Here is a 26,229-nt window from a genome sequence, read left to right as displayed (position 1 = left end):
CTATCAAAGATATTAGCAGGTTTGCTACTGTGCCACCCATCTTGAACCACCTTCCACAGAAACCCGCTGGCATAGCATTACATATCCGGCAGCGGGAACTCCACCCTATGATCTTTGGAACCACATGCTGATGACACCACGTCTAGTGTAACCGATCAAGTGAATCGACCTTCCACAGCCTTTCTTTCCCGAGCAAACAAGGCCCAAGGCACCGGTGAGGCAACTGTGTGGCGGCTAATCTCACAGCCTCTTGCTGCACCCGACTCTTGTCTTTTTTTCCCCCCCTCAACCTACCCGATCATCTTTAAACACCAACCCACATCATGGATACTCCAAGCACAACCCAGGGCGAGCAGGTGGCTGATCGTGATGGGGTCTCAGCTACTGGGCAGGCCAGCTCAAGTACACCAGTCGAGACACCCAAATCCCCCGAGAAGTGCAAGAAACCAAAGTCCCAGAAACACAAGGAGCGTGACACGGCTGGCAGGCCGAGATCCAGACCGAAGCTGAAGTCGAAGGCCAAGGGAAAGGGAAACGGGAAGGCAGTAGAGAGTGAGAGCGAGGATTCCGACGGCTCGAGCTCTTCCGACGATAGCGTGTCTGGGTCCAGCGAGTCGGAGGAGGACTCCGAGACGGAGACGGAGACGCAGAAGGAGAAGAAGAAGAAGAAGCGTAAGGCGACGAAGACTAAGCAGAAAGCTAAGGACAAGCGGAAGGCCAAATCGAAGAAGTCTCGTAAAGCGGTGAGCCCGTTGGTTTGCGCAACATGGGGAGGAATTTGTGCTAACGCTATTTCAGGAATCGGATTCCGAAGATTCGGACGATGACTCTGAAGAGGATTTGGAGGGGGACGACGAGGAAGAGGGGGAAGATGACGACACGGACGAGGCCAGTGCGAGCGCCGCTCTGGAACAGCAGCTGCTGCAGTTGCAGATGCAACAACTCCAACGCCAGCATAGTCTTGGAGGAGCCGCCCTCGGTGGGCTGGGACTGGGGCGGTCGCTTTGCGGCCCACTGGGTGGTAGTGCTGCTGCTGCGGCTCGGTTGCAAGCTTCTCGGAACGCCAAAAAGCTTGCGGCCCTCGGCCTGGATCCCGGCGGTGGTGCGAAGAAGAAGAAGGCGAAGAAGACCAAGGGGAAGCGTGGGAGTAAGCTTGAGTACAAGCGAGTTGACCAGCTGTGGGATTCGACGATCCACAACTACAAATTGACCGACACGGCGGAAGACGAAGAGAGCTCCGAGTATGATCAGTACCTGTTCAATGTGCGGCGGACTTTTGATTGGGAAGGGCAATACAAGGTCAGCAGCCGTGTGCATACTCTGCCTCCTGTGTCTCTCTGCTAACTGCAGGTCAGAAAACCGTCATTGATATCAAGAGCAAGCTCATCAAGGAAGCTCTCAGCGAAGTCATGGAAGGCGTCAAGGGGGTCTCGTTAGTTGAACAGAGCCCCGTCGTCGATCCTAACCTTCTATTCCTCTACCTGGAAGACCTTCGTGGCGTGTTCAGAGAACTGAAACACAAGAAGGTGACTGTCAAGAAGGGTCGGAAGAAGGCCATCAAGCGTAATCTGACCAAGCGAAAACACCTCAAGGTTCTTCTGAAGTACCTCGACAAGGACTATTCGGCTACAAAGAAGACCTTGTACCCGATGTTGGATTCCGGGCTGGTTTCGTTTGAGTACCTCTGGGCTCTTTACAAGCCGAATACTCTCGCCTACACGACCACATACGGCTCCGAGGACGAGCCCCGAGCTTTCAAGATCGAGCTTGCGGAGAAGGAACACAGCTTCATGAAGGGCGAGTGGTACAGTATCGAGGGCAAGTACCTGGAGCATGATGGCAAGCAATGGGGAATGGGTAAGAAGCGCTTGCTTCAAGCACACTCCCGGATTCCGCTAATGCGTCACAGGAACCATGGACTGCGAAGTTCCCGCCTTCAAGGGTGCCCGCAAGATCACGAGTCTCAATTGCTACCCGCTGAAGTATCACAAGAATGAGGAGAAGCTGCGTGCCGACCTCGTCGAGCGTGGCAAAAAGTTCGTCGCCCTACAGGGTGTCAACTACAAATCTCACGAAGGCATGGCATACTACAAGAAGAAGAGGCAAGTCATCAAGGTAAACATCAACGGCCGCATCATGATCGACCCTGCTATCCATCGTCGCATCTTGCCAAACTACAACGTCAGTACCGTGAAGCCACAAGACCCGGATCTTCTGGACTCGGATTCCGATGATTCGGACGACGGAAGCTGTCGCGGTTGCGAGGAAGAGTAAGTCGTGTACCTCCTTGTCTTTGACGCTCTTCCATTTCTATGCTTACCTTCATCGCGGTAGTTCTGATGGCGGTGGACACGGACACTTCGAAGCTTCTCGCAAGGAAGAAGACGATGGGCCCAAGATGAAGATGAAAGTCGTTCTCGACGACAAGAAGAAACCTCTCCTTGTTCAAGTGGAAGTCGATGCTGACGGTAACGAGCTCGCTGTGGAGAAGCTTGAAGAAGTTCCAAGCAAGACGGCCACCAAGAGGGACGAAGCTTCCCCAGAAGAAGACAAGAAGGCCCTTCCCGTTTTCACCGACGAGGAGTATCTGATTGCATCACCCGTCGTTCTCGGCTTCGCGTTCGCGGAGAAGATGTGGCTCGAGTTCACCGTATCTGGGGTCAAGGAGATCGTATGGAACGAGGGCGCGTATGATTCCTTGGTCTTGGAGAACAACACCAAGGACATCGTCAAGGCACTCGTTGAGTCTCACAAGTACCACCCGGCCGAGAGTATCGACGATGTCATCCAAGGGAAGGGCAAGGGTCTCGTGGCCGTCCTTCACGGACCTCCGGGAACCGGAAAGACGCTGACCGCGGAAGGCATTGCGGAACTGCTGAAGTGCCCGCTCTACATGGTCTCGGCAGGAGAACTCGGTACCGATCCTCGGACCCTCGAAGGTGAGCTCCAAAAGATTCTCGACATTGCTCACGCGTGGGGTGCTGTCCTCCTGCTTGATGAAGCCGACGTCTTCTTGGAGAAGCGCACCATCCAAGATATCCACCGCAATGCCCTCGTCTCCATCTTCCTCCGCCTGCTGGAGTACTTCCAAGGCATCCTCTTCCTCACCACCAACCGCGTCGAGACGTTCGACGACGCCTTCCAATCGAGAATCCACATCGCGCTCCGGTACGGAGAGCTGAGCGTCCAGGCGAGAAAGAGCGTCTTCAAGGCCTTCATCGAGCGCGTCCGGGTCCTCGAGGGTATCAGCACCATGCCATTCACCGACGAGGATTACCGAACCCTTGCACGGAACGCTCTCAACGGTCGCCAGGTCTGCTGCCTCTCCCCCCCCCCCCCCCCTTTCCCTCCACTTCCGCCCGATGACATGAAGCTGACAGACACCTGGTGTGGCGATAGATCAAGAACACCATCCGCACCGCGCAGGCGCTCGCCGTCAACAACCAGGAACCGCTCAGCATGGAGCACATCAAGCGCGTCCTCGACGTCTCCAACGCTTTCGATCGCGACTTGAAGGGCGGCCCGGGCTTCGAAGACGCCATGCGCGGATACTTCTAGTCCCGCGGCTGGCCGACTGACCTGACCGGCATGCCCACCGTGGAGCTTTGCACGGGACATCTCTCCTCCAAAATTCCTCCTCTCGTCGGCGATTCTTGTCAAATTTCTTTGTCGGGTTTCCTCTTCCGGCTCTGTCTTCGTCTTCGTTTTCGGCCATGGTGCAAAAGGGGTGGGACGTGACGGCTCATGCATGGAAAACAAATTGACACGCTACAGCCGGACGAACGACTCGACATGGAAACCTCTTGCGAAGTCGCGAGCGAGTGAGCTTTTTATTTTTCGCTTTTCCTCTTTCTTTTCTTCGTTTTCTCTATCTCTGCTGGTTACTGCGTCATATCTGCGTGATGGTTATGAAGTAATGATCCATTTAGGCGCTTGTATGTGTGTGTTTTTTTTTTTTTTTTTTTTTTTTTGTGTGTGTGTGTGTATTTCTTTCACCTCGCCACCCTGGATAAAATGGAATGGGTTTCATCTGAGCGCGGACGTGGTGCTTGGAGAATGTGAGCATCATTCTCGGCTCTGGGGTTAGGGCGCGGAGTGGGAGAGGTCGGAAAGGTTTGGAAGAGGAGGGACTTGGGAACTGGAAACTGGAAACTGGAAACTGGAAACTGGAAACCGGGAACGCATATATGTATGTATGTATGTATGTTTTTGCCTTTTGAGATTGGGGGTGGAATGATGTTGAATACGGATTTAATACTCTCTCTTGTCCATACGTGACACTCTTCTTGCCGTGCTGTGCCTCTACCATTCCATCGCTCTTGGAGTTTGTTAGGGAGCATGACTACCATCAAGCGCACAGCACCGTCCAATTAGTCCACTTGTGAATCACATTTGCCAGTTCCAAAGGCGAATCTATTTTGTGTAGATACATGTTGTAGATACACGTTGTATCTTGATCATGCTCTGCGCTTGGTGAGTGAGTGAGTGATTGAGTGATCAACGCCACTTTCGCTCACTTTCTATGGCCATGCCAGCTAAGTCCGTACTTATTTGGCTTATTTCTCACGAGCCAGTCCACCTCCGGCGGAAGAAGGCGAGGTGTGGAAGTTGTCCTGGGATGGTTGATGAGTCGGGAGTGGTGGAGCCAAGGGCAGCTGCCATGGTTGTATTGGCGGCGGCTTTTGAAGGGTGGGAATCGGGATGGATGGATGGATAGTGATGATGAAGATATTGACGAGTCGATGATTTCTGGTGATAGTTCCGTGACGGGAGAGGATGTAGCAGTCATCAGTTCCGCACAGCACCTACTGCATTAGTAAGCACGAAGCCTCTTTGGGTTTAGGGCAAGGGTTCATTCGAAACGCTACCCTAGACCCAATCACATCCCGTCCCCATCCCCCGTCCCCACTTGAATTCTTCCGAAGGCCAGAGCCAGCGCCGGCCGATAAAACCCCATCTCTCCCCGTGCGGACAGTCCTTCGAAGGTCGGTGCAATCCCTCACAGATAGGTACAGGTACTTGGACGAGACGATTCTTATCGACATTTGACTACTCTGCCATCGATACACGAGCACGACCACGAACAAGAAGTGAAGAGAGAGATTGCCCACGGAGCAAAACTGAGAAAAGAGAGAGAAGGGAAAAAGACAAAGTAAGCCTGCCTGCCTGCCTGCCTGCCCCGCCACCAACCCAAACCCCAAAGCCAAAATATGTATATGTATGTATATATATATATATATATATTGATAAATAAGTAACAAAAAAATAAAATAATAATTATTAAGAAAAAATAGAAAGAATAGTAAATCAGAAATAAAAACATAAAAAAATAAAAACAAAAATTCGAGAAAAATTCGAAAAATCCCATCCAGACCCACACACGCTCCATACCGCCCCGGACCGCTCCACCTCGCTACGTCTCTGGACCAATCGATAGCTCGATAGCGGGGCACTTCGCGACAGATTGCGCTAAGGGTTTGAAATTTCTAAGTTCGCCCCTCGCCTGAACTCCCCCATATCTCCCATCTTCCTCCTCCTCCTCCACCTCCTCCTCCTCCTCCTCTCCCAACCATAACATGCCCGTCGCTGTCACCGATTCTTCAGCAACCGCAAGCATGTCTACCAAGGAGAATAAGGAAAGCCTCAAGGTTCTGGATGAACTGATGGCAAAGCTCTCCATCTCCAAGGCCCAGGAAGACATCAACGCCGCCACTCATAATCTAGCCGTCTTCATCAACTCCCCCATCGAGGAGAACGATGCCCCCGTCAAGTGAGTGCCCTCTCCCTCTCCCGCTCCCGCTCCCTCTCCCTCTCCCTCTCCCTTTCCCCCTTCCCATCTTTCTATGCCCTCCCACAGTCGAACGAGTGATGCTCTGCGGATTCCTGTTCGGCGCCCTGCTTCGTCGCCTTGTCGGCAGCCAGCGCTGCGGCCCTGCCACAGATCGACACAAACGCTGACCGCAACAACTACAACAACAACAGGACCGTCGAATCCCTCAAGAAGCAACTCGCCAACAAGAAGGATGCCAACGTCCGCGAGCGCGCTCTCAATGCCATCCAGGCCATTGCGGAGCATGCCGACACCTCGGCGTCCGTCGAGCCATACTTGGTGGTCCTCCTCCCATCCGTCCTCGCCGCCGTGGGCGACAAGATGGTCCCCGTCAAGAACGCGGCCCAGGCTGCAGCTCTCGCCATCGTCAATGCCGTCAACGCCAACGGTGTGAAGGCCCTCCTCCCCCCGATCATCAACTCGATCCTCACCGCCCAGAAGTGGCAAGAAAAGATCACCGGTCTCACTTGCATCGAGGCCCTCGTCGTGTCCGCCCCGACCCAGCTCGCTCTCCGCGTCCCGGATCTGATCCCAGTCGTCTCCGAATCCATGTGGGACACAAAGCCCGAGGTGAAGAAGATGGCGTACGGCACCATGGAGAAGGTCTGCGCTCTGATCGTCAACAAGGACATCGACCGTTTCATTCCCGAGTTGATCAAGTGTATCGCCAAGCCCGAGAACGTCCCCGAGACCATTCACTTGCTCGGCGCCACGACTTTCGTCACCGACGTCCACGAGCCCACTCTGGCCATCATGGTGCCTCTCCTGGATCGTGGTCTGGCCGAGCGTGAGACGGCCATCAAGCGAAAGTCGGCCGTGATTGTCGACAACATGTGCAAGCTGGTCGAGGATCCCAACATCGTTGCGGCTTTCCTGCCCAAGCTGATGCCCGGACTCACCAAGAACTACGAGAACTTGGCCGATCCCGAGGCCCGTGAGAAGACCAAGCAAGGTCTGGATACCCTGGTCCGGGTCGGAAACGTGGTGAACGGCAAGATCCCCGAGGCCTCCCATGCTGGGGACGTCGCCACCGTTCTCGCCATCCTCAAGTCGATCCTGGAGCCCAAGCACAAGGCTGTCATCAGCAAATTCGAGCCAATCCTGGAATTCACGGCTGCTCTGGCCGGTCAGCTGATTGACGAGAAGGATGCCGATACCCAAAGCTGGACGACCACCATCAAGCCGTACATTGCCGCCATCATCCCAGAAGGTGAGGCCCAAGCCATCGTGGACGCCCTCCGCAAGAAGGCGTCCCCTCTCGCCGAGGCGGAGGATGCCGAGGAGGCTGATGACGAGGAGGGAGAGGACCTCTGCAACTGCACGTTCAACTTGGCTTACGGTGCCAAGATCCTCCTGAACCAGACCCATCTCCGCTTGAAGCGCGGTCAGCGATACGGTCTCTGCGGTCCTAACGGTTCCGGAAAGTCGACCCTGATGCGCGCCATCAACAACGAGCAAGTCGAGGGTTTCCCCAAGAAGAGCGAGGTCAAGACGGTGTTCGTCGAGCACGATCTCGATTCAGCGGATACGGAGCAGACCACCATCGACTGGACCATGAAGAAGTTGAAGGAGGTCGGTGTCGAGACCACCCGCGAGGATGTGATCAAGCGGTTGGACGAGTTCGGTTTCACCGATGCTATGATCAACAACTTGATCACGGCCCTCTCCGGAGGCTGGAAGATGAAGTTGGCTCTGGCCCGTGCCGTCTTTGAGGCGCCTGACATTCTCCTGCTCGATGAGCCCACGAACCATCTGGATGTCAAGAACGTCAAGTGGCTCGAGGACTACTTGATAGCCTCCCCCTGCACATCCATCATCGTTTCCCACGACACGGGTTTCCTCAACAACGTATGCCAACACATCATCAACTACGAGCGGTTCAAGCTCAAGCGTTACCGCGGTAACATCACCGAGTTCGTCAAAAAGTGCCCCTCTGCCAAGTCTTACTTCGAGCTTGAGGCTTCTGATATGGCGTTCAAGTTCCCCGAGCCCGGTTTCCTGGAGGGTGTCAAGACTAAGGCCAAGGCTATCGTTCGGGTGTCCAAGATGTCCTTCCAGTACCCCGGTACACCAAAGCCCCAGATTTCCGACATTACTTTCCAATGCTCGCTCGGTTCCCGTATTGCCGTCATTGGTCCCAACGGTGCTGGAAAGTCCACTCTGATCAACGTCTTGACCGGTGAGCTGATCCCCACCTCCGGTGACGTCTACACCCACGAGAACATCCGTATCGCCTACATCAAGCAGCACGCCTTCGCTCACATCGACCACCACTTGGAGAAGACGCCTTCTGAGTACATCCAATGGCGTTTCCAGACGGGTGAGGATCGTGAGACCATGGACCGCGCCAACAAGATTGTTACGGATGAGGACGAGAAGGCGATGGACAAGATCTACAGGATTGAGGGAACCCAACGACGTGTCATTGGTATCCACTCTCGCCGCAAGTTCAAGAACTCCTACGAGTACGAGTGTTCGTTCGCTCTCGGAGAGAACGTTGGCATGAAGAATGAGCGATGGGTTCCCATGATGACTGCCGACAACGCCTGGATCCCTCGTACCGAGATCTTGGCTTCCCATCAAAAGATGGTTGCTGAAGTTGATCAGAAGGAGGCTCTCGCCAGTGGTCAATTCAGACCTCTGGTCCGAAAGGAGATTGAGGCTCACGGTGCCAACTTCGGTCTCGATGCCGAGCTGATCTCCCACTCTCGCATGTTGGGTCTGTCCGGTGGACAACGTGTCAAGGTCGTTCTCGCTGCATGCTCGTGGCAACGCCCTCACTTGATCGTTCTCGATGAACCTACCAACTACCTCGATCGTGATTCCCTTGGAGCCCTCTCCAAGGCCATCAAGACATTTGAGGGTGGTGTGATCATCATTACTCACTCCAAAGAGTTCACCCAGAACTTGACCGAGGAAGTCTGGGCCGTTGTCGACGGAAAGATGACTCCTTCCGGCCACAACTGGGTCAGCGGACAAGGTGCTGGTCCAAGACTAAAGGGTGACGACGATGAGGAGGTAAGCATTCTTCACCTATATGAGCGTTGACCATTTGCTAATGCCCTACCAGGAAGACAAATGTAGGCTATAATCTTGCGATGATGTAGTGCCACATAGTTCAATGCTGACCAAACCACCAGTTGATGCCATGGGCAACAAGATCGTGTCTACGAAGAAAGCAGTACGTAGCTATCCCGATTCCCACCCATGAATCAATGCTGACATATCTTACAGAAGAAATTGACATCGTGAGTCTCCTTGGCGCTGACGTGCGAGACGTCGATGTTGACAAACCCACAGTGCCGAGCTTCGCAAGAAGAAGAAGGACAGAATGGCCAGAAGAAAGCGGGGTGAAGAGGTAGGCTGGTCCCCCCCTCTTGACCGAAACCTTTTGCTAATTACCTTTTTCACAGGTCTTCTGTAACAATGCCCATGTCCATTTCCTGGCCCGAGATCACGTGCTAACTTTTCTTCTGCAGCCGACGAGGACGAGTAGACGCACCAATACACCGAGGGGCTGTGTGGTGGGAAAAGTGTTATCTGTTGGACGGGGTCTTTCGCATTGGGGATTGTCACCGGCGTTTTGCTGCGCTGCACATCGTGATCATGCTGGTTCTTCCAGACTAGAAGATAGATCACTTACTTATAGACTCTTCAGAATTGCAATCCAAATTCAATTGTATTGTATTGCACAGTCTCATGGTACATGTGAAAACATGGGCTCGATCGGTGCCACGGGGGCATTAGCGTGTTGGGCTCGGGGTCGGGCTCGGGCTCAAGCTCGGGCTCGGGCTCGGGCTCGGGCTTCGAGGGTAGGTTTTGGTCTTGGTTTATTGCAGAGGGATAGATATGATGTCGCAGACCGATAGATAGGTACCTATCGAGACGGTTCCCCTTGCTGCGAACGAGCCCTTCTGTTGCTGAGTCGTGGAGTGGTGGGTGTGGATGTGGATGTGGATGTGGATGTGGATGTGGATGTGGATGTGGAGTACATAGTCGGGTATATCGGGGAGATGTTGTGACTGAAGTAGATCGAAGTAGGTGGGCAGGTAAGTAGGTAGGTATAGGTAGGTAGATATTAAGGATGAGAGGTAGGTAGTAACGCCGCCTGCTAATATTTGTATTGGGTAGGTAGGGAGGGTCGCTTTAGATCCGGGAAGGGTTCGAACTTCGGACTCGGGATTTCGGTACGTGCTGTGGGATCTTGCAATGCCACGCGGTATGAGGCTTTTGTTGTTCTATTTGTTTTCCCCCCTTCATGGTCAAGAAGGGAGGAGCTTGCTTGTACTGTGATTGCCTGCTGGTTGAGACTTTGTCTTCTTTATTGCACCTTCCTCCTTTTTCTTTTTCTTTTTCTTTTCTTTTCTTTTCTGGTTTTTTTCTTTGGGAAATGGGCTGAGATGCATCTCATTTGGAATCGTGGATCATTCTTTGGTATGTTGGAGGTATCCAAGCAAGCCCTTATACCAATGCATTGAAATAAATATAAGGTACATTGATTATAAGGCCGTACAGTCGGACGCCTGATCTCCATGTGCATTACTTCTCATGAATCATGCTTTTCCCTTCCTCCCCCTCCCCTTCTCCCTTCCGGTTGCTGCCCCGATAATCGTCGGGTTGCCATGAAAATCAAAACAGAAAATCCGGTTCTTATACAAATGAAATTCAAGGTCCCCGACGATTACTTCTTATCATCATGTACCTTCTTCTCTCCTTCCTCACCTCTTCATTTTCTCGGGTGCACACACTCTCTCTCTATCTCTCTCTCTTACCACACCTAGCAGCCCAAATATTTTTCCAGAAAGTGTCATCCGTAAACGGCACAATCGCAGCGCCAAAGTCGGCCGTCGCCAGCGCGCGACTCGCAGCAGCCAGCGGGCAAGATCTCCCACGCGATCAGCGGCTTGCTTGCCACCCACGGCGCTGGTGAGTCCCAAGACGTGGTAGTTCATGGGCCACTCCGCATCGCACTTGAGAAGAGGAGAGACGCCGCCCAGGGTGAAGAAATCCGGTGCCTCCATAAGGCCTGGCTTGGTTCATGCTACCGTTCGACATGGAGGCAGAAAGCCAAATCGATCACAATCTAAAAGCTTGAATCGAGCCGGGAGACGGACGACACGGGCTGGCTTTTCCAACCTCGGAACTCTTCTGCTGCACGCTGGAGAAGCATGGTGAGGCCTGCTTGCTGTCAGTAGAGAGAGCTGTGGGGTACGAGGGATGGTCTTTGCTTGGTAATCGTTGTCTCTGGGCTCGAACTCGGAATTCGATTCCTAGTACCCTCCCTCTCTGCTTGTGGGAGGATTTCACCTGGCGAGCGAGCGATCAGCAGGATTGTGAAACGACTGGAGGATAGTCTCAAGATTAATCAGGATTCAGTATACACGGCCGCTAGCAATGCAGCCAGAAATTGCGAAAGGCTAAGGATTTTGATGCTCAAAGACCAGAGGACATTATAGACTGTGGTGATTAGAGCATTATATTAAGAAAAATAAATATATATATATATATATATATATATATATATACATATGTGTCAACAGCCCGGATGTCGCAGTAGCTCGTCCTCAAGCCCTCTTGATCACGGAGGGTGTTCGAACAGTAGCTATGACGCGGATATAGTACAGCAGACTGGACATCATGACGGTATACTTATGACTCAAGCACTTGCTCGCTCTGGCCGGCTCGATGCCACGCACGATACTGCGTAGAAAAAACTTGGGGAGATCGCTGAGCGATCTACACCGATATCATATAGAGAGCAAGCATTACTTGGGAATTCGTAGAAAGCGCGCGAGAGACGTGCCACTTAGTTAGCTGGTGAGTTGGAACGAAATACATTTTGAAATTGAAAAGACCCGGTATGCCTGATCTGGCGGGAAACCCATCTGTGGTCATACCTGCCGCCGCGGTTCGATCATACTCACACCGGACGCCGATGATTGACGCACTGAAACTGAAAACTTGCTGACCATCGTATCATTCAAGAGCGGTGGAAAGCGCTACTCCAAACGCATGCCGGCAAGTTCGGCGACTTGGACGCCAGCAACGCATGTATGGTTCAGTCTACCAGTCGTCCACAATATTCCTTTCGCCGAGTGACCTCGATCGCCATATCACATTCTCATCTCTCAATTCTGGGACCTGTCCCTGACAAACTTATCCGGTATTTCTTGGGAATATCTCCCTTTTTCAAAGCTTGCCTATACTGCGCCACTTCCTCTATACAACATAGCTCAGAGCAGATGGTGATCAGAGTGCAATACACAGCAAATGCCATGATATTGATCCGAGCCCAAGTTTTCTCGGAATTACTCTGCGGGCGTGACTTAGAAAGAGGAGGATCAAGAGTAGAAGGAAGGGGGCTGTTTTGCGATTTCCGACAGCATCTCGAACATCTTGAGAGAATAGGTCTGGATTTATGTTGGTGCCAAGACGTCCGTTTTTGTTTGCGAAAATTCCCGAACGAGCCGGCCGCCAGAGGTGATATATATGTAACCTTATCGACAGACCTGGCTGCTACCAATCTTTATATCCCCAGGCTCATGTACCGAAGAGCGGACTGGAAACAGATGGAAGTAGACTGGCTATCTAAGGGGTGGAAGGTTAGCTCATGACGGAAGGCGCGAATGAAAGCCTGGCGCTGTTGTCGTGTAGTCGCAGGCTCATTTCTTGGTGAAGTTCCCATCATCGCACGCGCCTCACTAAATATTCCCGGATTATGTGCCTCGAATTTTATCGCAGGCCCTTGTCCGTCATCTTCTCTTTATTGTATTAGGTAGGCAAGAGTGCGCTTGAGATCAGCCGAGTTTTAGACACACTTCTTACTGGCGTCAATCACTTACTGCGAAATAGCGCAATGGGTGCAACCGGAAAGCTAGAATTTGCGATATTGCTGCTAACAATGGTAGAGCGATGGATGTGAAGGTGCTGGGAGCAATAAATTTCTTCAAGTCGAGGAGGTGCTTACCAAACAAGAGCTGGGAAGGACGCTTCTCTCGTCTGCCGAGTTGCCCGGATCAAGGGACTGACGTGGGACGACCTATCCACCGACAAGCTCGCATGACGGAGACTGAGTGGCTCTTACAGACTGGGAACGGTAGGACTATAACGGATGAGCGAAGGTCCTATTGGAGTCAGTCATCCGCGCGTCGTTGGAGCGAGAGCTACAGTACTAGGCAACTGCTGTTGGCCACTTAGGCGAAAACACTCAAATCAATGTTGGACATTCAGCTACTACTTTTTCATCGCGCAATAACTATGAATCTAAATTAAATAAACAAATTATTATTCGATTCCTCAGATTCGTTTTACTCTTTCTAATTTTTAAACTAATCATTCAAATGCGCAGGGACGTTAGTAATTAGTATGCTAGCTTTCAGCCGCGATTCAAGCTTTAATCTTATCCGGCGGCATACTATAATACAAATCATCGAACAACAGTTGATTTAGCGTCTCTTACTTAGCCTGCAAACAATTCTTTGTCTTGTGCTCTATATATTTTAAATTCGGTTTATCGATTGCAACGTCGAAGGTTGTTTGACAAGGCTTCTCTTTTCAAGATGCTATTAAAAGTGCTCGATCGGATTAAATTCGGAGGACTCTGATTCGGAGACAGCTTCTTTACGCTGCCTCATCTTCGATCTACGGAACCTCCGTAAATTTCCTAGTGAGTACGGGTCCTAAGCTGAAGTTCCTTGCGATATATCGGAGTTCTAGCCAGCTCAATCGTAGTCCAGCGGTAAGTCGCTGGAGTCGGCATAAGACTTCAGCTCCCGATTGATAGTATGGATTTCTTTCGTATCGGGAATAGATTGCCTGTCCAGCTCCTCTTCAATATTCGAGACTTGATCAGGAGTGAGAAGGCTTAGTCAGGTAAGCTGACTAAGTAAGTAGCGTTCTATGTATAGCAGAATAGCTACCGGTAGCTACCTGAGAAGCTTTTTCAGTCATTATGCCTTTTTTGGCCCGTGTCACCCAGTAGTAAAGCCGTTTAGCTACCTATCAGGTTTCAACAGAACAACTAAGAATAGTTAGTTGAATCACATCTGAGTTTTCGTAGTGCCGGAGCTCTTTCGGCTACGCTTAGCGAAGCGAAGAGCTTAAGTACGAAAACCGCATGCGATTAAGTGCTTATCTGGAGTTTATTATAAATAGTTAATGGCAGCGTGCGCCTGTGGCTACCGCTGAACAAGGAGATACCGTTACTGTACATAGACACGTCTTAGTAGCCCTCGCCTAAATTAATGCCTGAGGCAGTAGGTAGACCGTTGTGCCCTTGCCAGGCAGGCTTATAATTATCATCGATTACGGATATAAAAAGTCGGATAAAGAGAAAACAAAAAGGGTTTTGATCGAATACTCGACTAAATAATCGGAGAGATAGTATATCAAGCTGCTGACAGTAAGTCGCAGTAAAAGGCGACCGCAGCACTTGAACTAGCAATACCGAGTTGCTATTTAAAAAAACACAGATATATTAAAGCTGTAATACCGCGGGATTTTAAGACCCGAGATTCTATATCGATTCGATCCCTTTTCCCTTCATGATTTTAGTCCTATCGATATAGATAGACTTCATATCTAAAATACCATTTGAGACATGAAGACTGCCTTCCTTTGCAGAGTTTTTAGGTCGGGATCTGACGCCGGCACGTTATTATACCTTCGAAGAGGCGGTAAACCGGACTCCTATTTAGGACCCGCAGCAGACGTTAAAACAACACCACATTGCACTACCGGTATACCACCCTATGTTTCATGTCTCATGTTTATTTACCCTGTCCATACTTAACTACCGGTACAGTAGAGGGCAGCTTCCCAAGGGTGTTGGCACGGATAGATAGACTTTTGCTGTGTTCTGGCTCGTGCCACCCTTGCGATGCTGGCTTTTGATTCAAGGGGGGGTACCACGTTGTACAACTAACTGTACCACGGACTCTCTATAAATATCTCTCCATGAATTTCCGCTCTCTATCAATTTGATACTGGGCGGGTACCTGATTTATATACCAATGCAACAACTACATAGGCAAGACCGAAAAACGAAAAACGAGAAATGAAAAACGAGGACGAGGACGCGGTCTCGAAGAAAGAAAAAGAAGAGAACGTATGTTCGTGCTTAAAAGTACCGACTTTAATTCTCTCAAGATAGGCCCTTTCCTTTCATCAAATTTTTATTCTTCACAAGACAGAGAGACGACAGAGGGACAATAGGGTAGAGTACCGGTAATCGTCGGCTCGCTTAGGTAGGCCCCCATTCATCGATCGGACTGATCAGAGTAGAGTAGGTATAAATAAATCATCATTCCCAAACACGCAGTCGCATTTTTCTCTCGGTTGTTTCTAATTTTAGGCGCAGTGTCAACTCCGGAGATTTAAAGAGTACCTTACTTACCGGGCGCTCGCAATTCTATTTCCCCAGTTTCTTATTTCTGGCCTTGGCTGTCGTCGGAAGGTTCCACGTGGATCCTGGGGCTCAATTGCGGTACATGCACACCTTTCTTCTTATTTCCCTCGGAGCGCCTTGTCTGAGAAGTGACCAGGGTAGGTGGTGGTTGGAAGGAATACAAAAAGAAAATTGACGTGTTATGGTTACAGTTGTAGGTGGTAGAAGCAATTTGTGACTACGTTCCAACAGCGTCGTACGGACTGAAGGTAATTTTACTTGTACAGCTATGTATGATGGGGAACGAACAGTCGGCCTAGTAGGTAAGTATGGGAGGCTTAGCGAGAAGTACATTTAGATTGGGAATATGTACAGCGATTGGTTGGACTAGATTTATCCTTGGGAATGGGGACACAGATAGAGTGTAGATGCTGCTGCTTATCCTCGAGTGCCGAAAACCCAAACAAACCCATGGGGCCGGAAGAGAGGGACATGCTTTCGTTGGGTCCCCAATCGTCGTCATGTTAGTTTGTATTTAAGATTTTGCGAGCGGGGATATCCGCTGTTCGATCGACAATATGTCAACCAAGTTGCAGGCAGCCTTTTTAGATAACAAGATTGGGTGTGGAAAGCTAATTCTGTCATGGGAAATCGAGCGTATATCGGATTTGTCAAACAAGGGTTATTCAGTGATCTTCGAGAGCGTCTCCACACCTGTAATGTAACCCCTGGTTTCGACATTGGGTCCCTGGAGAGGAATTATATAACCTCCTTCCTTCCCAGTGGCTGATAAGAGTCTCCGCATTCAAGCTCCATCTCCCTCTGCGAATGGTTCTCGATCAGCATGGCCGCCTTCTCTACCCTTGTCAAAGCCCTGGCTTTAGCTTCCGCTGTCGTTGCCTCACCCATTGCAGAGCTCAACAAGCGCGCGGTTCTTGCGCACGATGCAGTCGTTAGCCTCCCGGAGACGGTGCCGAGTGGGCCCATGGGCGATTTGTACCGACGCTACCAGCCCATCCTCATGATTGCGGGCGGCTGCGTGCCGTTCCCTGCTGTGGACGCTGATGGGAACGTGGGGTATGTTCGAATCCTCCTTCTCCCCATTGCCGAAGTCAAGAGAAGAGCGGAGTGCTAACACACCCGACGCAGCGGTGGGCTCGACACGACCGGCAGCGCGAACGGTGGTTGCAGCCACAGCACGGGGCAGGTTTACGTCCGCTCTGCCAATTATGGTGGAAACATTGTGCTGGTATACGCCTGGTAAGGCTCCCCTTCCCCCTCATGTGCTGCTTATCCAATCCAGACTGCTAATGCGAGATTCTCGTAGGTACTTCCCCAAAGACGAGCCCAGCCCCTGGTTCGGCCACCGCAATGATTGGGAGAGCGTCATCATCTATCTGCCATCCGAGAACTCTACCACCGCGGCCGACGTACGCGCCGTTTGTCCCTCGGCACACGGCCGGTATGACTGTGTCACCTCAGGCATAACTTTCAGCGACACCTCGGTGCGGGTCGAGTACACCAGCGATTTTTGGCCGGTCAACCATGCTCTGAGGTTGACCTCTCTGTCACTGGATGGTGGCCAGCAGCCGCTCGTTGCGTGGGAGAGCATGCCGGCTGCTGCGCGCGATGCTCGTATGTCCTCCACCCTTCGCCGAGCCGAGAAGAAGACTTTCCTTCTCTCTCGCGCGCGCTCGCAGAATTGAGGCTGACTTTGAAACTTTCTAGTTTCCACTTTCGACTTTGGATCTGCAAGAGTACCGATCAGGGATCCTATGTTCTGGACCAATATTCATCTCGCTACTTGGGTATAGATTTGCTTATGTTGGTGGGGAGGGGAGGGAGGATTTGAATTGGTAGGGACAACTGGTTTATGACTTCAAACTAATGACATCGAGATGAAATATCCGTCTATCTAGACAGCTAAATTAAATCTTAAAGCTCTCACTCGGCGCTTGGGAAATGACACGTGTGTATGATTGCAAAAATAGTACCAGAAAATGGCATGGCCACACCGAGCACCAATCCCTTCCTGATTTTCGTGAGACGAAGAGCAGCCTCTCTGGGCGCAGCCACGAGATCTCACTCTAAGCCGTGACGAGAGGTACCCAGCTCTCGCTATATGCCGTACAAAAAGGGTCAAATATCAGGGATGCCACTAGCAGACAGCGCGATTTTGGTCTTGGCCTCCAACGAGGGGCTTCAGACTTGTATGGCTTCTGAATCCTCCACACGACGAAGCCGAGCAAAGAAAGAATTGAAGTTTTGAACGAGATGGACGAAAATAGGAAAGAAGATAACATTGCAATAGAGTAGTGCTGCCAATCGAGACTGAGTCCTCTGAGTCTTCTGACGGCACCTTGAGGTAATCCAAGCAGATTCATATAAAGATGCGCTCTATGCTTAAAGGCAAAAAAATGACCACAAATGAACAATAGGGGGCTGACTGAACATGGAAATATTGAGTGATATGGGCGGGTCAATGCTTTCAGAAATGGAATGCTTTACTTGGATTTGGGATCGCTTTGCTGGACATATTTCGAATGGCTGCAAGCAGAGTAGTGTAGAGCAGACACTGGTAACTCGGGGATTTGCGGACGGTTATTTGTTTATATTTGGAGCAGTTGTAGAAGCAATGTTTCTCTTGAGATATTGATCGTCTAGTCGTCTGCGGAGGAACTTCGATCTATTTGGTCTCTCTCCACCTGACGTAGATAGTCTGCCAGCCACGTGATCCAAAGCCGATTTATCCGGTGCGACCGACTTGCGGCATTATATTAGCCCGTTCGTTTGGCTCGTCGCGCCAACTTTTTTCTCAACCTCAACCTTCCATCAATCTCCCTCCCTCAACAACTTCCTTATCTCTTCTTCTACACCTCACCCTCCTCACGCGTCATACGATATCTATCACATAATGTTTGCTGCACGAAGAGCATTTTCGGGCGCTGCCCAATCCAGAGCTTTCTCAGCTTCTGCCAGAGACGTGAGTTGCACTTTCGCCCGATCCCCCGAGCCATCCCCCAGGACCGCGGACCGAGGGATGAGATAGTCAATTGCAGTTGGCGGTCAATTGGAGTTGGTAGATCTGGGCATTGAAAAAGAGAGCCTGTCGATTATTGGGACTGGAGAAGATATTGCAGATGCTTGAATAGCGGCCGACTGCGCAATGTGCTGCCTCGGTTGACCGGTGGAGATGATTTTCTTGAGTCGAACAATCGCTAAAACACATTTGCCAGTTGTCTAAAGTCGCTGTCTTGGGAGCTGCCGGTGGAATCGGACAACCTCTGTCTCTTCTCTTGAAGCTCAACCCCCGCGTCACCGACCTCGCTCTCTACGATATCCGCTTGGCACCAGGTACGTCAGAATACTCGTCATTCAAGGACAAGGGAGAGAGCTATGAGCTTCGTGGGACTACTTGGGCACATAGAATACATACGATCTGCCGAATCTGCAACTGACGTTTCTAGGTGTCGCTGCTGATGTCGCCCATATCAACACCAAGAGCAAGGTCACCGGATACGATGCGTCCCCAACCGGTCTCGCCGGCGCCCTCAAGGGCGCTGAGATTGTCCTCATTCCCGCCGGTGTCCCCCGTAAGCCAGGAATGACCCGTGACGATCTTTTCAACACCAACGCCTCTATCGTCCGCGATCTCGCTAAGGCCGTTGCCGAAAACGCCCCTGATGCCAACATTCTCGTCATCTCTAACCCAGTCAACAGCACCGTTCCGATCGTTGCCGAGATCTTCAAAGCCCGTGGAGTCTACAACCCCAAGCGTCTGTTTGGTGTCACGACTCTCGATGTTGTCCGTGCTTCTCGGTTCGTCTCTGAGATCAAGGGCACCGACCCTGCCGATGAGAACATCACCGTTGTCGGTGGTCACTCCGGTGTCACCATCGTCCCCCTACTATCGCAATCCAAGCACGCCGATCTCGTTGGTGACGCCAACCTGTTGAAGCGCGTCCAATTCGGAGGTGACGAGGTCGTCCAGGCCAAGGATGGTGCCGGATCTGCTACTCTCTCAATGGCAATGGCTGGTGCTCGTTTCGCCGAGAGCTTGTTGAAGGCTGCGCAAGGCGAGAAGGGTGTTGTCGAGCCAACCTTCGTGGACAGCCCATTGTACAAGGACCAAGGTGTTGACTTCTTTGCCAGCAAGGTCCTTTTGGGCCCCAAGGGTGTTGAGGAGATCAAGGAGGTTGGCAAGGTTTCTGCGGAGGAGCAGAAGCTTTTGGATGCTTGCTTGGCGGACTTGAAGAAGGTATGTACTCCAACTTTCTAGCTTCCAAGCTAGAACGGCTAACTTTTCACTAGAACATCGAGAAGGGTGTTGCTTTCGTTGCTGCTAACCCAGGAAAATAAACGGTGACATGGACATACGGCGAAACGGAAGGGTGTTTGGTGCGGCGTCTAGAAGGAAAGAATGGATGGTTTGCTCGATTGCCCGCAAGCCACATTTCGGGAACTGCATTTGAACGCGTGTAGATTTCGACCTTTTGTACAATCAACCTGAATGCTTCTTCGTGACAGAAATTCTCCACTCTGTTTCATTGATCTGCCTCTCACATTTAACGTTTTGCGCGTGGAATCGAAATTTCTCGCTTCGTGTCCCAACAAGTGGACTCACAAACTATACTTCAACTTTGGGACAAACTTCCGCAATTCACCATGTCGGGAAATCAGCCCGATTGTTCTTCAATGTTCGTTCTGAATCTGTGCGGGTGCGATGTCGAACATTGCGCAACTGGAATTCAATATTGAGGCCGCCGAAGATATGGGTATGATATCTGTCTTTCCGATACTTGGCGTCTTCGGAAATCTTGAAAACACACGGGACATGCCACGGGAAGATAGGATCAGGGCAGGGCCCCAGTAGCTAGGCAATCTGTGCTAAGTATTTTATATTTCATCTCTTTAATGCTCTATGCATTCTTTGTTGTAATTGTATACTGAAATTTCCTTATTTACACGAGATATATTTATACGTTCCGCGGGTGATTGATGGGGTGTGCCGGACTGGACCACATTGCTACTTGGACGCGACTGCCGGATCGGAAGTGGGAGTAAGAGTCAGTTCAGTCAAATAGGCAAGATGGGGTTTGGTCCGCCCATCACTCAACTTCAGCTCCAATTTGGCTTCCCCACGCATCTTCCTTTTCCCAACAACCATTCACTTTGAACTACCACTACAAAACCAGGAATCATTTCCAGCTCGTCGGCATCGAGCTGCAGAATTGAGTCTGCAGCGTAGCGAGCAGCGATGTCGTCGACGATGGATCGGGGTCCAGGTGAGCTGCCCAAGCCTGCGGACGAAATCCCATCTCCGCCGTTGCTTGCGGCTGGAGAGACCATGGTTGATAGGCAAGCCACCATCGACGGCAAGACTTTGGTCGAGCACGGCAATACACTTGCTGACCTGGCTTCACCTGTGGATGCAGCTTCAAGCCAGGTGGATGTCTCCCTGAGCGACGTTATATCTCCAGCCGTGGGAGGCGTGGCCTCTGCTACAGGTGGCATTCCCACCTTGTCTCCGTCGCTCATGGAAGATGTCTCAACTGAGGCCGTTCTGTCTATGAGCCAGCTCCCTCCCGGTGGAATTACCGTTATGCCTGGAGAGGCAGTCAAGGTATGGGAGGGAAAGCTCATCCATGAGCTTCACACTGATGGAAAAGTGTGTTTCACTTCTCTTCGTACACCCTTGCACCCCTCTCAGTTGGCACATACTAATCTATTTCAATACAGAAAATGACGAGAGTCTATAGCTACGGTCCTACTCCTGAGCAGCTACAAATTATCCAACAGGCACACGAAGCAACGGGATTCTTGCGGGAGTTGCGGGATGAAGCGGCAAATGCACATTCAAGGAATTTGCAGGAGGACAACGACAATCCAAAAGACCAAGAGCTACCAGATATCTCCCAGCAGGTCGAACGAATTATCCAGGAAGTTATCAAGGAAAATATGCCATCGCCACCGCCACCGCCGGGAGACATTGTGCAACAAGTCCAACAGTTGGCTCGCTTAAGATCTCGAGTATCTCATCCACCTCGACAGACTCTCCAAATCACTTCCCATGATGCTATTCAATCCGCTCAGGATATCATACAGCAAGCTTTGCAGAAACTACAAGTACTGCAGAAGATACCCATCAGCAGCAGTCACTCTTTGCCCTCCGTATCAATCCAATCGCAGCCTAGACTGCAGCCTCAACCCATGGCCCTATTGAGGAGACCTACAGCCAAAGCTAGGGCTCAAACAACAGCAGAAGCCGTGAGTATCCTCTCAAGGCTCTTGAAATCAATCGAGAACGTGCTGATATGAACAGGCCCATGATACTGTTACTCGACGTAGCTTTTTGAGCGTTGAACATTACAGCATCGCTCGAGAGCAAAATTCTATCAATGAGGAATCCAGCCTTATCGATCAGTTGGAATCAATAGACCCAAGCGACCCTACGATTGCAACCCGGAGATCAAAGGTCAAAGCACGGTGGGTCATTCTGGGAAAACGAGGCAACGCTTTGGGGGATCAACGTCGTCTTTTGAAACAGCTTGAGGCCAAAGGAACTAACAGGGAGAAGAAGATGGGGGCCCGTGCTAGTATCCTAGGCCCCAGCGATGCTCATCTCGTCACACAGAGCGGTTCTGTTCAGGGTAGTATGGGCCCTGCCGCAGCTAACCCGGCGGCTATTTTCGGTAGGCCCGAAGCTCTTTTCCCCCCCTATCTTGAGCCTTCTGCAGCTGTATATGACAGCCCTAACGGTGTGCCTGAAGTTCGTACTCCCTCATATTCTCAGCAACGCTTGTACTCTGACAGCTTCTTAATGGGCTCGTCGGGCCAGCAACCTCCGGTTGCTCAAGTGTACTCTCCGCCTGGACTGTCTCCACCGGGATCTCATGCGAGCTACCGACCTAACACTCATGCACCTACCTACCTAGGACAGCGAAGCCTGCCGGATACTCCCGAAGCCCGTAACCATGCCAATACTACGAACATGGACCTTGACGCTCAGATGAGGGCCCGAGTGGATGCGATAGAGAGAGCGGAGAGACGAACCAACCCGATGGTCAGTGCAACAGCAGAAGATCGTGTCCCACCCATGGTAAGACTTCAACCAGACAAATGGGTGAAACAATATTCCCATGTAGAAGCATACAAGAACGCATTGCAGGAGCAGAAGGCTAGGATGGACGAGAAGGCAAAAGCAGATAAGAAGGAAAAAGAAGACAAGGCGGCTGCAGAACCGACCTGGAGCGGCAAGCTTGAGAACATTCCGCATCCCATGGTCAAGCTGGAGAAGACGGAGAGGATATTCATCAGTAAGTGTCTCCAAGTCCGCGCCGCATGTCTGGGACTGAATATTTCAGAATCGGAATTTCCATCCTACGAAGAGAGTCCCACAACAACCGGTCGAGATGGGCAGATGAAGATGGATCTTTTCAGATAAGGGGAGAGTACAAGCGGATTTTGATGAATGCTGAAGTTTAGCCGTCAGCGGGTATTGAGTATGGTCTGCTCATGATCATCGAGCTTTGTTTTTTGCTGGAATTTTTTGGCTTGGCACTGACCATGTCACGGGTATTAGAGTGTTATAGAGATGGTGGTTGCGGGGACAGAATGTATTGATTGTGTTGTGTAGGTTTTGGCTTGAGAAGAAGGGGCTGAGAAAAAAGGGAACGTATGTAGCGGCTAGAATTCTTGGTAGCAAAATATCACGGGCATAAGTTCTGACGGCATGGAAGAGCTAGCGGCACGGTACGAAGCGAAGGGAAGCGAAGAAGCTTCATGTTGATATTAAGTGAGCTAGGTACGTCAGGTATTTCTTTGTAGAAGGGAATGGAGAGGTAGGTAGTCTTTGCGAGTTTGGGGAATGTGAGATATTATTGGTGATAGAGAATATGCAGATTATCAAAATTGTACACGATGTTATGTGCAAGATGTATGATGTATATATACCCTACCTACCTATCCGTATATAAGAAAAGGTAAGAAAAATACACACACACACACTCACTCACATACATATATATATATATAAACATACATGAAAATCCCAACAACCTAACCTGACCTAACCCAATCCAATCCAACAACTCCTTTCCTTTCCTTTTCAATCCTTTCCAATCCGATCCATATCCGAATCCAATCTAGGTATTTCTTATAAAGTAAAGCAAAGTAAATCAAAGCAAAGAAAAGCAAAAAGCCCCTACCCCCCCTACCACGAAAAAAAAAAAGGGGGGCGCCTCTCGTTAATATTGTAGGTTACCTTTACATTGCTAAGCGAATAACAACAACAACAACAACAACAACAACAACAACAGCAACAATAAAATAAGCGAGAAAAAAAACCCACCCTTCAAAACCCCCAGTCTGATGATTCAGATGATCTCAGACCTCAAACAGCTTAGCGAGGAGGCCGGACCGCCGCCGCCGCTGCTGCTGCTGCTGCTGCTTCGCGGCGAGGTTCTTGGCGTCCTGGGCGGCGATGCGGTCCTCGCCGGTTTCGGGGTAGTCCATGGCGGAGGGGTGGTGCGGGGAGAGGCGGTTGAAGAGGTAGTAGGAGAGGCCGGCGAGGGTGAAGGAGTAGAGGTATCCGATGCCGAAACTAAAGACGAGGAGGGGGAGGGGGTTAGTATCAGTTGGTTGTGTTGGGTTGAGTTAAGTTTTTGAGTTTTTCCGAGAGGGGAGATGGATGGGGAGTGGACGATAAAGAAGGGGGGGGGGGGGGGGGGGGCAGGCTTACAGGTGTCGACCCCCCATCGAGACGGAGGTCGTCCCATTCCCGGCGGCGACGATGCTGTCGACGAATCCCGGGAGCGGGGGGATGCAGCCGATGACGAAGGCGACGACGGCGCGCCAGTTGGACGCGTACCTGGGGGAGTAGCGGTACATGCCGTGGAAGTTGTACATGTCCGGCACGGACACGTTGCCGCGCCGGACGAGGTAGTAGTCGCAGATGATGATGGAGGTCATGGGCCCGAGGAAGATGGTGTAGCCGCCGAGGAAGGCGAGGAAGGTGGCCGCCGACGCGAGGATCTTCCAGGGCACGAAGGCCCAGGAGCCGAGCACGGCCGCGAGGAGCTGGCCTCGCCGGATGTTGATGTAGGCCGGGCAGAAGGACATGAGGTCGTTGGCGGCGGAGATGGAGTTCGCCGAGATGTTAATCCCGAGGGTGACGATGATGAGCCCGATGGCGGCGAATGCGGCGGCTGCGCGGCCACCCGTGGAGCCTGACTCCATCCATAGGGCGATGATGTCGATGGGGTTCCAGAGGGGTTCGCCATTGGTGACGTCCACGTCGTAGGCCGAGAGCGAGGCGGCGGCCGTGAAGATGCCGAGGAGGCCAACGATGGTGAAGATGAATGGGATGACGATGACCTGGACGTTGGGCGCGCTGGGCCTGTTGGCGTATCGTGAAAAGTCGGCAATGTTCAAACCGAGAGTGGCATAGTTTCCCAACACGCCATTGAGATTGGAGAAGAACGCCCAGGCGAGAGCAGAGCCGTGTGCGGTCGGGCCTTGAGTGATGACTGGACTATTGGAAATGGTGCCGCCGGCCTTGTGGAGGGTGCTTCCGAAGATGGCCAGGAAGACGATGGGGGCAATGACCGACTTGAAGGCGAAGAAGTACTGCACCTTGGTGTAGGGAATGCAGAGGAAGGGCACCTGGAGCAGGAAGTACAGCAGGAAGCCGATCATGCCACCGGTGCTGATGCCCTCGCTCTCGGGTATGTGGTTGGGGATATTCTTGTAGCTGGGCCAGATGGCAGTCAACAAGACGACCATGCATTGGCCACCGGTGGTCGTCTGGACCCCGAGCCAGACGACGGCAAGAACACAGCGAGACAGCACGACGAACTGAGCAAAGTAATAACCAAAGGGGACTCGGGCAAGAATCGGGAAAGGTGTATGGAGGGTCGCCCCAATCCTGCCGTTGATGGTGATGACCAGACCCATCACGAAGTTCCCGAGCACACAAGCGCCAATGGCCATCCTCCAGCTGAGACCGACCGCAAGCATCGACGAAGCTGCCCACCTGGAGTCAGCATCGGACTGGTAGATTGATATTGATATTGATATGGATATTTCTCATATCTCGTCCTATTTGTCCCCTCGACAAAGCAACGCAACACGGTGACAATGTCACGCGGCCATCACGATTCACGAGAGACGGGACCAACATACCAACTTCCCAATTTGAGACCGCCCAGGCATCAGCCATCCAGTAAGCCACAAAGGCTCCCGGTCCCCAGGTTCGCTTGGATGGGGGAATGGGATCGAAATCGGCATTGGAGGCGGACTTGGTGGTAGCAAAACTGCTCTCTTCTTGCGCAACGCGGAGGCTGAAGTTGAAGGGCACCCGCCTGCGAGTCGCGACCTGGCCGACCTGAGCCGGCTCGATGGTGGATGGCGAGGGGCTGGAGGCCTTCTCGTCGTACGAGAAGATCTTGTTGTGCGATGCCATGGTACCTAGGTGGTTGACGATGATGAATGCTGTGGATGAGTGCGGACGGCCAAACCAAACAAAACAAGACAAAACGGTGGAGACGAAGGATAGTTTTGTACCATGGGTGTGGAGGGCTTCCCTATCGTAGGCAACTACCGGTAACTAGCCAGCCAACTAGCTAGATAGCTAGAAAGATAGCTAGAAAGATAGCTAGAAAGATAGCTAGATAGCTAGGAGGATACGAAGATAAGAGAACCGACGAGGAAAAGAGCAAGGGCGGAGTTGAGCTGAGCTGAGCTGAGCTGATAGCCGACTCGCCAATCAGTAGGCGAGGGGTCCATCGAGGCGTTCATAACAAAGATATACATCCATACCACCAATTACACCGATAACACCTATTATACCTATTGTACTTCTCCAGTGCCTGCCGTCAGTCGGTCTCAGCCAGTTCGTGGCCACGGCAGGATATCAGAGCCAGCCCAGCCCAGCCAGAGAGGGAACAAGATGATCTCTTATCTCCCGGCGAGCAATATCTATGTCGGCGCCGACGCTGACTGACGTCTGGCAACG

At 51.5% G+C, this 26,229-nt stretch overlaps 6 protein-coding genes across 6 annotated transcripts; 5 read left to right on the top strand and 1 right to left on the bottom strand.

Moving 5' to 3' along the window:
• Window positions 1-323: 323 nt before the first annotated feature.
• Window positions 324-3,558, top strand: L3040_004831 (uncharacterized protein; the record flags this gene model as incomplete). Its single annotated transcript, XM_007289081.2, has 6 exons — window positions 324-743; window positions 799-1,299; window positions 1,356-1,857; window positions 1,910-2,270; window positions 2,335-3,313; window positions 3,400-3,558. 6 exons carry the CDS (start codon window positions 324-326, stop codon window positions 3,556-3,558), a joined length of 2,922 nt encoding a protein of 973 aa, XP_007289143.2.
• Window positions 3,559-5,615: 2,057 nt separating this feature from the next.
• L3040_004830 (uncharacterized protein) lies at window positions 5,616-9,326 on the top strand (the record flags this gene model as incomplete). Its single annotated transcript, XM_007289080.2, has 8 exons — window positions 5,616-5,770; window positions 5,983-8,848; window positions 8,901-8,910; window positions 8,971-9,011; window positions 9,065-9,078; window positions 9,131-9,188; window positions 9,244-9,250; window positions 9,310-9,326. 8 exons carry the CDS (start codon window positions 5,616-5,618, stop codon window positions 9,324-9,326), a joined length of 3,168 nt encoding a protein of 1,055 aa, XP_007289142.2.
• Window positions 9,327-16,059: 6,733 nt separating this feature from the next.
• Window positions 16,060-17,029, top strand: L3040_004829 (uncharacterized protein; the record flags this gene model as incomplete). The annotated part of the gene is made up of 4 exons (XM_007289079.1): window positions 16,060-16,292; window positions 16,365-16,475; window positions 16,543-16,850; window positions 16,944-17,029. The coding sequence occupies 4 exons, from the start codon at window positions 16,060-16,062 to the stop codon at window positions 17,027-17,029; spliced, it is 738 nt and encodes a 245-aa protein (XP_007289141.1).
• Window positions 17,030-18,129: 1,100 nt separating this feature from the next.
• On the top strand, window positions 18,130-19,574 carry L3040_004828 (uncharacterized protein; the record flags this gene model as incomplete). The annotated part of the gene is made up of 4 exons (XM_007289078.1): window positions 18,130-18,198; window positions 18,452-18,569; window positions 18,683-19,473; window positions 19,527-19,574. The coding sequence occupies 4 exons, from the start codon at window positions 18,130-18,132 to the stop codon at window positions 19,572-19,574; spliced, it is 1,026 nt and encodes a 341-aa protein (XP_007289140.1).
• Window positions 19,575-20,472: 898 nt separating this feature from the next.
• On the top strand, window positions 20,473-22,659 carry L3040_004827 (uncharacterized protein; the record flags this gene model as incomplete). The annotated part of the gene is made up of 4 exons (XM_066156347.1): window positions 20,473-20,838; window positions 20,955-21,482; window positions 21,538-22,531; window positions 22,580-22,659. The coding sequence occupies 4 exons, from the start codon at window positions 20,473-20,475 to the stop codon at window positions 22,657-22,659; spliced, it is 1,968 nt and encodes a 655-aa protein (XP_066011760.1).
• A 941-nt stretch (window positions 22,660-23,600) lies between these two features.
• On the bottom strand, window positions 23,601-25,677 carry L3040_004826 (uncharacterized protein; the record flags this gene model as incomplete). The annotated part of the gene is made up of 3 exons (XM_007289076.1): window positions 23,601-23,817; window positions 23,956-25,240; window positions 25,398-25,677. 3 exons carry the CDS (start codon window positions 25,675-25,677, stop codon window positions 23,601-23,603), a joined length of 1,782 nt encoding a protein of 593 aa, XP_007289138.1.
• Window positions 25,678-26,229: the final 552 nt, after the last annotated feature.

This window comes from Drepanopeziza brunnea (assembly GCF_022702325.1).
Source record: "Drepanopeziza brunnea f. sp. 'multigermtubi' strain 214-2 chromosome Unknown ctg7, whole genome shotgun sequence".
NCBI lineage: Eukaryota > Fungi > Ascomycota > Leotiomycetes > Helotiales > Drepanopezizaceae > Drepanopeziza > Drepanopeziza brunnea.
The sequence above is the reverse complement of the archived record's forward strand: the minus strand, read 5'-3'. Positions and strand labels throughout refer to the sequence as shown.